The sequence below is a fragment of the Phalaenopsis equestris genome, unplaced genomic scaffold (assembly GCF_001263595.1).
Source record: "Phalaenopsis equestris unplaced genomic scaffold, ASM126359v1 Scaffold000346, whole genome shotgun sequence".
Taxonomy (NCBI): Eukaryota; Viridiplantae; Streptophyta; class Magnoliopsida; order Asparagales; family Orchidaceae; genus Phalaenopsis; species Phalaenopsis equestris.
In genome coordinates, this window is record NW_018164788.1 from 454966 (window position 1) to 467870 (window position 12905).

General features: G+C 33.7%; 1 protein-coding gene across 4 annotated transcripts in view; it reads left to right on the plus strand.

The window, feature by feature from the left end:
- The first annotated feature begins 12165 nt into the window (after window positions 1–12165).
- LOC110025973 (sugar transporter ERD6-like 4) overlaps window positions 12166–12905 on the plus strand; it is a 35609-nt gene continuing 34869 nt past the window's right edge. For all 4 annotated transcript variants that reach the window (XR_002294162.1, XR_002294161.1, XM_020726688.1 and 1 more), the window contains exons 1-2: window positions 12166–12715; window positions 12790–12879. Coding sequence is in view for 2 of the 4 variants with exons in the window: in XM_020726688.1 (XP_020582347.1) it covers window positions 12431–12715; window positions 12790–12879 (375 nt within the window). In the remaining 2 variants the exon portion in view is untranslated. The remainder of the gene's footprint in view (window positions 12716–12789; window positions 12880–12905) is intronic.

The window sequence follows — 12905 nt, forward strand, 5'->3', positions numbered from 1 at the left end:
TTTTTTAAAAATTAAAGTAAAGAAAACAACTAACTAAACTTAACTAAATATTTGTAAAATGAAGGTAATATAAATAAAATATATTTTTCTATATTATGAATCGGTAATAAGTTTAGGAATTCTGTTGTGGAAATATTCAAATTGTGCTGTGTCAAATAGGAGCAATAGTATTATGGGAGAAATTGTAGGAGAGTGTGGAAGGGGATAACAAGAGAGAGTCTCCAAGAAGGGGCCTCTTCAATTTAATCCAAGTCTTTTTTTACAATTTTTCAAAAGGTGACTTGGTGTCTTTTCAAAATGTATCCACATTCAATGAATCTTCCAAGAGTTTCCTCCTTTAAAAAGCTCATTGGATGTATTTTCGTGTCAATTAATTGTTTCCCATGTTTTCACCAAGGGATGCTTCAAACAAATTTTCAAAAATTCATCCAAATTTATTGGATCATCAAGTAACTACTTCTGACACTTAAACACAATGTACTTGGCTCTTAGGCGCGACCTTCTCAGTTTTACTAGGCGCATAAACGTCAGTTCTGAGCACTTAGGAACCACAGTTCTTTTGCACACCTTCTTCATTTTTGCTCCAAATTTGATCCTTTTTTACTCTCATAAATTTTCATCCATTTGATTGACTTGGAAGAAAAACACACAAATACCTTCCATTAAAGTGCAATTTCTCAAAAATAGGTATAAAAATATGTACATAAAGACTATATATTTTAGGTGTATCACTCCCCAACATGACTCCAAAATTTTGATACCATTTTCAGGTGCACTCACACTCTGGTGGCTTATCATATCAGTAATATCAATTTTTTTAGTCTAGAATATCGATCATATAGGGAATGAGAGAATTAGACTTAAGAAAAGTTATAGACTCCTAGTTTCGTTCCTAGCCTGGAATTTAGATTGGGTTAAAATTCTACAAACTAATCCTACTATATTGCAAATAATTTTAAAGTTTAAATCATTTACAAATCCTACTTAACCTAGTTATTAGATTGATGATTTGGTTCTAAAGTTACCCTCCCTTGTACTAATTTAAGTGGAGTATAAGAAATGTAAAGTGTTAATAGTAACTTTGGCTAGTGATAATTAGGAAAAATTATATTCTTTATCCTCTCTCGAGTGCATAATGAAGACTGGTTGAAATGACATCAATTCCTTATTTCTCATTTTCAACCCATGAAAGAATATTTCCTTAAAATTTGCATCTACCTATGAAACATATTGACAGCGACTTTATATATGCTTAAAAATATAAGAATTTGATACCGCTGCTAGAAGATTTAAATCCTCAAAAATGGAGGCAAAAACTTGATGCAACTTTTAATATGCAAGAATTTATGAACTTAGATTTATATATTTATAATGATTTTGTAAAGTCACAATTTCAAACGCAATTATATGTATCATTCAAGTAATATAGGGCTCAGTGGAGTCCCGTTTATCGATCCCACAGAGAAGCGAGGTAAGAGGCCCTTAGTCAAATCCTAGTCTACTACAATTAGTCCTTAGTTTGGAATGTCGATTAAAATGATGTTTTATCTAGCAACTACTCATAAATGCAAGTGTTAAATGTAAAGATAGTAACTATAGCTAAATGCAAATATTATTTCTAAAGATAACCCTTTTTTGATGAATTGGTTTGGAGAATTTTGAGATATTAAAATCTATTATTCTTATATAATGAATTGGATAATGTAAAAGAATGAGATGCATTAAATATTGTATGTGCCAAATAGGAACAATCCTATTCTTTACCATTTGGTCTAGGCATAAAGCACATTGACTAATCCTATGCTTGTTTACTGAATCCGTGGCTAGGCTAGGATGATACCGGCTCTCACTTCGGAGCTCCCACGTTTCTCTCGCCTGAGGGTTAACATTTCTTCAAAGTATATTTCCCTATTTTTTTGCATTCAACTCCCATGAACTTAACCATTCATGGAATCTGAATGTAGCTCTACTTTGTTGAGAATTACACAGCCCTCTCGGGTCTTAATGCAATTCCAATGAATTTTAACACTACAACAGGCCTTTATTGTAATGTAAATAAAGTGCAAGTAAAAACCATCACATTGATAATTGAATCTGCTTCTAAAATGCATCACAAATTCCTAAACATGAATTCTACTCATTACGAAAGAAAAGTAAAATGAAAATAATTTCATACTCTTATCATACCATTATTTCCAAATAAGAAGAGAGAGTAAGTGAAACACATCACGAAGCACGAAGAAAACACAAAGGAAAACTTCATTTCATCAAAGCAAATTCACTAGATAAGTGTTACAAAACCATAAGATAATGAAGAACACAATACTTAGCTTTTTCTCTTTAAAAGAAAGAAGAAAATCTCTCCCCCAAAGTCTCCCGCCGATCCATGCAATGCTAGAATATCTCCTTACAAGTTTTCTCAAAATCTCCTCTCCAATCTCTCCAAAAGGGTAGAAATCTACATTTCTACTCCTATTCTAAAAATCCTAAGCTTTCTCCACACTTTTCCTAACATTCCTGTCACACATAACCCCCTTTTTCTAACCTAAATTTGTTCTTTTAAAGTTTAGGAATGATGTTTGAAGAGTTTCCACAAGAACCCTTTCAAAAAGTGCCAAATACGTTGAATTTCGGCCCATAACCGCCCGGGGCATCGTCGGCCGGCTCATGGACGCCGTCGGCGAGCTTTTCTATCATTTTTCGGTCTTCTTGAGTAAATCTCACCGTCGGCGCCATTTTGTCAGTTGGTAGACTGCACAGCTCCACCGTTTCGCTCCGTTTGGCTCCGTTTTAGCTCCATTTGACCCCATTTCAGTTGTGTTGTGTTCCTAATAGATAGCCCTACAAAATAATATTGAAAACAACCTTCCTTTAAAGTATAATCTTATTCAAAATATGCAAGAAGTAGGAAATATATTAAGCATCGAAAGACTTATTGAAAGGTGACAGGGCAAAAATTCATTTCTTGCTCGTTTTTGCTCTAAATTACACCTTTTTTGCATATTTTTGCTCCAATGACCATAATTAATCATACCTGCAACAAAACATCAAAAATACTCTTCTTTAAAGTGCAATATCATCAAAAATAGTGTAAAATAAGTATGAAAATCTCAACATATTTTCCCTTGGTCATTAATATTCATAGTTAACTTTCCTTTTTGCACATCTATCATAGCTTGTCCAGTAATAAGAAAAGGTCTCCCCAAAATAATGGGATATTCTTTATCTTCCTCCATATCTAATGCAATAAAATCCATAGGAAAGATAAATTTATTCACTTTAACAAGCACATCTTCTATAATCCCTTTTGGATGAATGATAGATCGATCAGTTAACTGAAGAGTTATAGTAGTGGGAGAAAAATCGGTTAAACCTAACCTTTTAAATAGAGATAGAGGAATCACATTAATGTTCGATCCTAAATCACATAAAGCTTTTCCACATAATCTTTTTCCAATTACACAAGGAATTGTAAAGCTACAATGATCTTTAAGTTTTTGAGGAAAATTTTTGTGAAGTATAGCGCTGCACTCCTCATTTAGTGCAACTGTCTCGTAATCCCCAAATTTTCTTTTCTTGTTTAATATCTCCTTCATAAATTTTGCATAACTTGGCAAATGTTTCAAAGCTTCAGCAAAAGGAATATTTATTGTTAACTTCTTAAGTACGTCCATGAACTTTGAAAATTTTTTATCGAACTCATGTTGTCTAAGTCTTTGAGCAAATGGAGGTGGTGGTCTTTCCAAACTGATTTTAGTTGGAGATATTAATTTTTCCAGATCCTTGGAAACATGTTCTTCAGGACTTTTAGTTTCCTTTGTTTCTCTCACAACATTTTTCTCTTTTCTAATCACATCCACTATCTCTCTTTCACTTTTTAATTGGACAGCTTCTACTTGTTCATTAGTGTTCTCTTTAGGGTTGATCTCAGTGTTGCTAGGAAGTGTTCCTTGGGGTCTATTGCTAAGTGAATTAGCAATTTGTTCCAGTTGATTCTCTATGTTTTAATCGCAGCATTTTGACTTTGCAACTGGTTTCTCATTTGCAATATCACTTCTTCCATAGACATCTTCTTATTCTCAAATTGTTGATCATTGTTAGAGTCCGGTGTATATGAAGGTCTGTAGTTTGTGTTCCCCTGATTATTCCAACTTTCATTAGGATTTGCATGATTATTTTCCCATTTTTGGTTTCCACCGTCAGTAGTATGATTCCAGTTAAAATTAGGATGGTTCTCCTAACCTGGGTTGTAAAAGTTAGAGTACGGGTTGTTTATGGTATTTAAAGCATCATTTAATAAGTTAGAATCAATCATATGCCCTAATGAACTTTCCTCACTTATTGGAGTGAGTTGAGGCTGGTTCATTCCAAATTGGTCCAACTTCCTTGATATTGCGACAACTTGAGATGCAAGAATTGTAATCACATTTGAATCATGAACACTGGCAACTTTTTTAGGATTTACCCTTGTAGAGGGCCATTGAAATTCGTTTGCAGCCATATTTTCAATTAATGCATACGCTTCATTAAATGGTTTTGATATTAATGATCCACTAGCGGCAACATCAACATCAATTATAAACCTAAGGGAACCCTACTAACCCATTGTAAAAAGTTTGTATGATTAACCAATCGGGCAGAGCATGGTGTGGACACTTTCTTAGGAGTTCCTTTAATCTTTCCCAGGCTTCGTATATTGATTCCCCTTCATACTGACAAAATGAGTTAATATCTTTTCTAAGTTTAGTAGCCCTTAAAGGTGAAAAATACTTAGTTAGGAATTTCTGAGTTAACTCCTCCCAATTTTAAATAGAGCCAGGTGCTAATGAGTATAACCACATTTTAGCCTTATTCCTCAGTGAGAAAGGAAAAAGCCTTAGTCTAACAGCATCGTCTGACATACCGTTATAACAAAATATAACACAAAGTTCTATAAAATTTGATAAGTGTAAATAGGGATCCTCCAAAGGAGTTCTCCCAAACTAATTGTTCTGCACTAGTTGGATAATCTCAAGATTTATTTCAAACGAGTCAACTTCTACGACAGGGTTTTGTATACTTGAGTGAATTTCATCTGTCGTAGGATTTACGTAATCCCTCAATGAAGTATGATGATTTTCCATTTTTTACTTTGAAGGTTTTCTATTTCCATTTCTAGTTTTTCGAGTACTCTTTGTTTTTTTATTTTTTTTAAAATCAAGAATATAAGGCATGAGTCCTGCAGATCCTTTGTTTTGCATACGCAACTTAACAAACAATATATTTACAATTAAACAAATAACAAATGAAATATATTCAACACAACAAAACATTTTCACGAACACCTTATTTTTCATAAAAACAATTTTTTTTTTCTCAACGCTTTTTCATATAAAAATACTTTTCACACAAAATAGTTTTTACGACACTACAGTTTTCTAATTCTAAGTCTAATTACTTCAACTAAAATTCTCCTAAGGTTCTTACCGAAGCTTCCCCGACAACAAAGCCAAAAACTTGACAACGACTTTATATATGCTTAAAAATATAAGAATTTGATATCGCTGCTAGAAGATTTAAATCCCCAACAATGGTGATAAGAACTTGATGCAACCTTTAATATGCAAGAATTTATGAACCCAGATTTATATATTTATAATGATTTTGTAAAGTCACAATTTCAAATGCAAGTATACATATCACTCAAGTAATACAGGGCTTTAGTGGAGTCCCGTTTATCGATCCCACAGGGAAGCGAGATAAGAGGTTCTTAGTCAAATCCTAGTCTACTACAATTAGTCCTTAGTTTGGAATGTCGATTAAAATGATGTTTTATCTAGCAACTACTCCTAAATGCAAGTGTTAAATGTAAAGATAGTAACTATAAATAAATACAAATATTAATTCTAAAGATAACCCTTTTTAGATGAATTGGTTTGGAAAATTTTGAGATATTAAAAACTACTATTCTTATGTAATGAATTGGATAATGTAAAGGAATGAGATGCATTAAATATTGCATGTGCCAAATAGGAGCAATCCTATTCCTTACCCTTTGGTCCAGGCATAAAGAACATTGACTAATCCTATGCTTGTTTACTGAATTTGTGGCTAGGCTAGGAGGATACCGGCTCTCGCTTCGGAGGTCCCATGTTCCCCTCGCCTGTGGGCACGCTCCCCTCACCTGAGGGCTAACATCTCCGCTTCAATACTCAAACAATAGGACCAAATTGGGGATTTTAGTCTGTAACCATAAAATCTCTAATTCTACACCCATCAAAGTATATTTCCTATTTATTTTGCACCCAACTCCCATGAACTTAACCATCTATGGAATTTGAATGTGGTTCCACTTTGTTAAGAATTACACCGCCCGCTCAGGTCTTAATGTCAATGAAATTATAACAAATTTCAACACTACAACAGACCTTTATTGTAATGTAAATAAAGTGAAAGTAAAAAAAAAACCATTTATAATTAAATCCGCTTTTAACATGTATCACAAAATCCTAAACATGAATTCTACTCATTACAAGAGAAAAGTAAAATGAAAACAATGACATAATCTTCTCATACCATTATTTCCAAACAAGAAGAGAGAGTAAGAAAAACATATCACAAAGCACGAAGAAAACACAATGAAAAACTTCATTTCATCAAAGTAAATCCACTAGATAAGCGTTTACAAAACCATAAGATAATGAAGAACACAAAAATTAGCTTTTTCCCATTGAAACAAAGAAGAAAATCTCGCCCACAAAGTCTTCCACCGATCCATGCAATGCTAGAACATCTCCTTACAAATTCCCGCTTACAAATTCTCTCAAATATCTTCTTACAAATTCTCTCAAATTCTCCTCTCCAATCTCTCCAAAAGGGTAGAAATCTACATTTCTACTCCTATTCTAAAAATTTGAAACTTTATCCACACTTTTTCTAACATTTCTCTCACACATAACCCCCTTTTTCTAACCTAAATTGGTTCTTTTAAAGTTTAGGAATGATGTTTGAAGAGTTGTCATAAGAACCCTTTCAAAAAGTGTCATAATACGTTGAATTTCGGCTCATAACTGCCCTGGCGTCGCCGACGGGTTAACCGTCCGAGGCGCCATTTGCGGGTTCGAGGGTGCCGTCGGCGAGCTTTTCTATCATTTTTTAGTCTTATCGGGTAAATCTCTCCGTCAGCGCCGTTTTGGCGCTGTCGGCGAGCAAACTGCGCAGCTCCACTGTTTCGCTCTGTTTGACTCCGTTTTAGCTCTGTTTTGCCCCATTTCAGTTGTGTTGTGTTCCTAACAGATAGCACTACAAAATAATCATGAAAGTAACCTTCATTTAAAGTGTAATCTCATTCGAAAATATGCAAGAAGTTTAAAAAGATTAAGCATCGAAAGACTATCGAAAGGTGACAGGGCAAAATTTCATTTCTTGCTCGTTTTTGCTCCAAATTGCACCATTTTTGCATCTTTTTGCTCCAATGACCATAATTAATCATACCTGCAATAAAACATCCAAAATACTCTTCTTTAAAGTGTAATATCATCAAAAATAGTGTAAAATAGGTATGAAAATCTCAACTTATTTTCATTTGGTCACATATCCACCTACACTCCACATCTCAATGTAACTAACCTAGTTGATTCTACCATAGCTCTCTCAAGTTGTTATGGTTTACAACACATTTTAACATTTTTCTTGGCCATAATGAAAAGTGAATGAAGATATGAAGGTTAATCATCACATTAAGTAATTAAATCAAAATAAATTTGAAAACATTTTGCACTCCTACACATCATACTCAATCATCACAAGGCAAGGTAAAGAGTATTACTTAGAAAGCATGAGGAACATAATACAAACCTTCATTTGAAAATAATAGAATTCCAATAAATGAAGTGTTTACAGAAATGCAACAAATGAAATACACAATCACTTATCTTCCTCTCATTTACAACTAAAGATGCTCCACCAAATGCTTCCTTGACTGTTGCTCATGAAGACTCTCTCTATCTTCAACTCAAGAAGATGAAGAAGGAACAAAACTCTATAGCACACACAACCTTCTCCTTACTTTTCCACTCAATTCTCCCCAAAACACTCAATATGAACTTAACTTTTATCAAACTTAGATCTACCAACATCAATCAATCAACAACCTTGATACCTACATTTTATAGACTCATGCACAACAATATAAATTCCCCCCATGAACTACTACACAACTCACCATGATTCCCCATGCCAGGCTACCCGAACTGCCAAAATTGCTCCAAGTAGATGTTGACACCTGGGCATCAATCTCTTTGTTTGCTCAAAAATGCATAGGCGCCTTGGCGCCCAAGGGTGTGGTGCCTAGGCGTCAGTATCGCAACGCCTTGATGCCAAGTGGGTGGCGCCTAGGCCTCATCCTCTCACTTTGTCAGGTCTGAGATTGGCACCCATGGGTCTGGTGCTTAGGCGCCAGTCTCCTACATGCTCCTTTGCTCCAAGTCTCCTCCACATTGCTCCACTTCTAACACTTATTGTTCCTACAATAAAAACTTGAAAATACATTTTTAAAAGTGCAATTTCATCCATAAAAATGTGAAAAACATAAAGGAATTTAAGTATTATTTTCTACACATCACTAACCCCTTATAGAAGGTCTGAAATGATCAACCACTCGGGCAGTGCATGGTGAGGGCACTTCTGAAGAAGTTCCTTAAATCATACCCAAGCTTTATAAATAGACTCACCTTCATGCTGACAAAATAAAGTGATATCATTCCTAAGTTTAGTCGTTTTTTAGGGTGAAAAATATTTTGCTAGAAATTTATGGGCCAAGTCACTCCATGTTCTAAGTGATGCCGGTGTCAATGAGTTTAACCACATTTTCTCTTTATCCCTTTAGGAGAAAGAGAAAAGTCTGAACCTAATAGTGTCATTAGAAACACCATTATGGTGAAATGTGTCACATAGTTCTAGAAAACTCGGTAAGTGAAGGTTTTTATCTTCAAATGGGGTTCCCCCAAACTGATTGTTTTGCACCATTTGGATGATAACAGACTTCAATTCAAATGTGTTGGACTCTACCACATGGGTTTGGATACTTAAATAAATTTCATCTACCGTAGGGTTAGTGTAATCTCTCAAGGGTCCAGGCGTATCAAAATGTACATGAGTTTCTTGGTTTTTTTAGGATTGTGTGCGAACTCTCCTAAGGTTGTTCATGTCCTTCTTGTTTTCTAATTCTCCTAACAGGTCCCTCTATTTCATAATCTTTGGGTTCAAGTTCAGTAGGTTTTGAACTACTCATATACGAACTATAGACCCCTTATACAAAAACTAACTACTGGAAAAAAATAACGACACAATCCTCAAACAAAACAAACTCAAAAACAAGCTAAACAACAATATAAATGGGTTGTCTCTCACAAAGCGCTTGGTTTAATGTCGTCGGCACGACATTTCTAGTCTTATTCTGGTTGACCCAACATTACTGTCTCTTTAAAAGTTGGTCTTTTCCCATCAGAATATGATTTCAATCTGTGCCCATTCACTTTAAATATTCTTCCAGTCTTGGAGTCTTCAATATTGACTGCCCCATAGGGATAGACTTTTATAACTCTGAATGGCTTTTTCCACCTATACTTCAATTTTCCAAGAAATAATTACAATCTTATGTTGTATAATAAGACTTTCTGTCCAGTTTCAAATTCTCTTTTTATTATCTTTCAATCATGTCATTCATTCATCTTTTCCTTATAAATCCTCGCATTATCGTAAGATTCAATTTTGATTTCGTCAAGCTCATTCAAATGCAGTAATTTTTTCTCACCAGCTTCTTTCAAATTGAAATTGAATTCTTTTATAACCCAATAAGCCTTATGCTCCAATTCAACTAGCAAGTGACAAGTCTTCCCAAAAATTAATCCATAAGGAGACATTCCTATAGGTGTTTTATAGGATGTCCTATATTCCCATAATGTAGTATATAATCTAGTAGACCAATCCATTTTACTAGGATTAACACTCTTCTCCAAAATTCTCTTAAATTCACTATGAGATACCTTTGCTAAACCACTCGTCTGGGAATGATAAGCAGTTGCAACTTTATGCACTATATTATATTTTTCCACCAATCTTGCAACTGTTGCATTTCTAAAATGAGATCCTCCATCGGTAATGATTACTCTTGGCATTCCATATCGTGTAAAAATATTTTTAATTAAAAATTTTGAAACACTACGAGCATCACGTCGAGGTAAAGAGATTGCTTCAATCTGTTTTGAAATGTAATCCACTGTAATCAAAATTTATATATTTTTGAATGAGGGTATGAATGGTCCCATAAAATCCAATCCTCATGCATCAAAAATTTCAATTTCCAATTAAAATTTAGAGTCATTTCATTTCTTTTTGAAATATTACATACTCTCTGACACCAATCACATGTTTACATATATATATATATATATACATACATATATATATATATATACATATCTATGTAGATATATATATATATGTATGTATGTATGTATGTATGTATATATATGTATGTATGTATGTATATATATGTATGTATGTATGTATATATATGTATGTATGTATGTATATATATGTATGTATGTATGTATATATATGTATGTATGTATGTATATGTATGTATAATTTTTTTACAGGGTAAAACTTAAAAACAATTAAACAGGAACAAGCGACACTACAAGTTTTCCAGTCTAAAACCTGCTAGTTCAACTAAATTTTTCTAATTCAAATTCACCACCGCTCTCCGACAATGGCCCAAAAAACTTGACACAAACCAATGCTACAACGCATCTGGAATGTCAATCCCACCGAGAACGAGATAACTCTTACTAAGAAAAGTTATAGCATATTGGTTTTAGTCTTAGCTTGAAAATTGGATTTTGTTATAATTCCAACAAAAGCAAATCTTAACTTATTGCAATTAACTTAAAAGGTGTCAAATACTTTAGTGATTCTTTCTTGAAACGAGTACGTAAATTTCATGAAATTAAGAATTACAAATAAAAAAAAAATAGAAACAACTTTCTTCTTTACCCCTCCTGGATGAATAAAGAAGCTTGGTTAGAAATGAATTTATTTCCATAAATCCCATGCTAACCCATCATGGTATATTTACATAATATTTACATCTCCTAACAAGATTTATCCCTATGTCTATAAGTTAATGTGATTAACCTAATTGATTCCACGATAATCTTTCCCAAGGCTTATAATTCATAACATATATTAACAAATCACATGGCAAGAATGAAATGTAACTAATATTGCCTCCTTTTCTTTGATTTCAAATTTATAATCTCAGAATTTTCTATGACAAGGTTTGATAATATATATATTTATTAAAAGTATAGAATATAAAATTATTTTTGAGAAGGTTTTATGATTTTACATCTTTGAGATGATAAACATACTTCATAGTAATTATTTAAATTAAATAAATGTGAAATATGTATTCAAATTCAAATTTAAAATCATGATATTTAAAGGTGCTAATAATGAGCAGAAGTTGAAACCATTAATATAGTACAAACTTCTATTTTTTTAAGAGCGATAAAAGATAGATTAGCATGATATGTTTTTATCTATGGATGAGTATTTGGTCAGTTTGGATAGATCAGTTTTCAAATCGGATAAATTGATTGCAATTAAAATTAAAAATCCAAAAGTATCAAACCAATCAAAATTTTGTTAAAACAAAACTGAACGAACATAAATTTAATTATATTTAAATAGTTTAGTTATGAACAAACTAAAATTGAGTTGTTAGTTAGAATTCAATTTTAGAACAAATATCAAGAATTGCGTAACTTGTATGTATAATATAGATTTATTTTCACAAATTCTCCATTTATTTTCAAATTTTTTAATTTTTTTGTTTATTTGATTAAATAAATTTTAAAATTTAGCTAATAATTAAAAATTGAATATTGAAATTTTAAAAATAAAAAATAAAAAATTAAAAATTAAAATGTATTTTTGAAATCAATAGAATCAATTAAATTTGGTGGAAATTCAATTTTTTGTTTTTATCAAATAATGCATGCCCCTATTTTTATCTAGTAGTAACCATTGTCACAATAAAACCGGCAATAATTTAGCATTGTATACTAAATAAAATTAGGTACAATATCTGCGAAACTCCCAATCAACATTTGCCTCTGAGCTGTTTGTTGGCTAATGCAAAGGTTACAAAGCGTTATGCCGTTTTCCAGCGAAGCGCCCGCCCTGAAAAAGACATGACAATTATGTAAAGAAACCTGACCTTCGCTCCTTCGTTCACCTTCCAACTTCCTCTCCAACTTCCTCTCCTCCTTTCTCTTGTTATTGTCGTGTCTTTTTACTTCCTCATTGAATCAAACAAAGAAGCCACAGACCAACAATCGTGAGGTTGTAAAGGAGGGGGTGAGAGAGTGTGTTCTAGGAGAGAATGAGCTTTCGAGGAGATGACAGCAGCGGAGAGGAGGGGCGGTCGGAGCTGCAGAAACCATTGCTGCACACGGGCAGCTGGTACAGGATGGGTATGGGCTCCCGGCAATCGAGTTTGATGGAGAAGCTCGGCTCCTCTGCCTCTGTCATTCGCGACTCTTCCATCTCCGTTGTACTCTGCACCCTTATCGTCGCCCTCGGCCCCATACAGTACGGATTCACTAGCGGTTACTCCTCCCCCGCGCAGTTTGACGTCATACGCGACCTCTCCCTCACTATCTCTGAGGTCCGTGCTCCCTCCTTATTAACAAATACTTTCTCTTCAGTTGATCAACAGTTAATGATTCGTGTTCGTTGCAGTTCTCGATCTTTGGATCTTTATCAAACGTGGGCGCAATGGTTGGGGCTATCTCTAGCGGCCAGATTGCCGAATACATTGGGCGAAAAGGGGTTTGTCGTCAATTCGTATTTTCAGA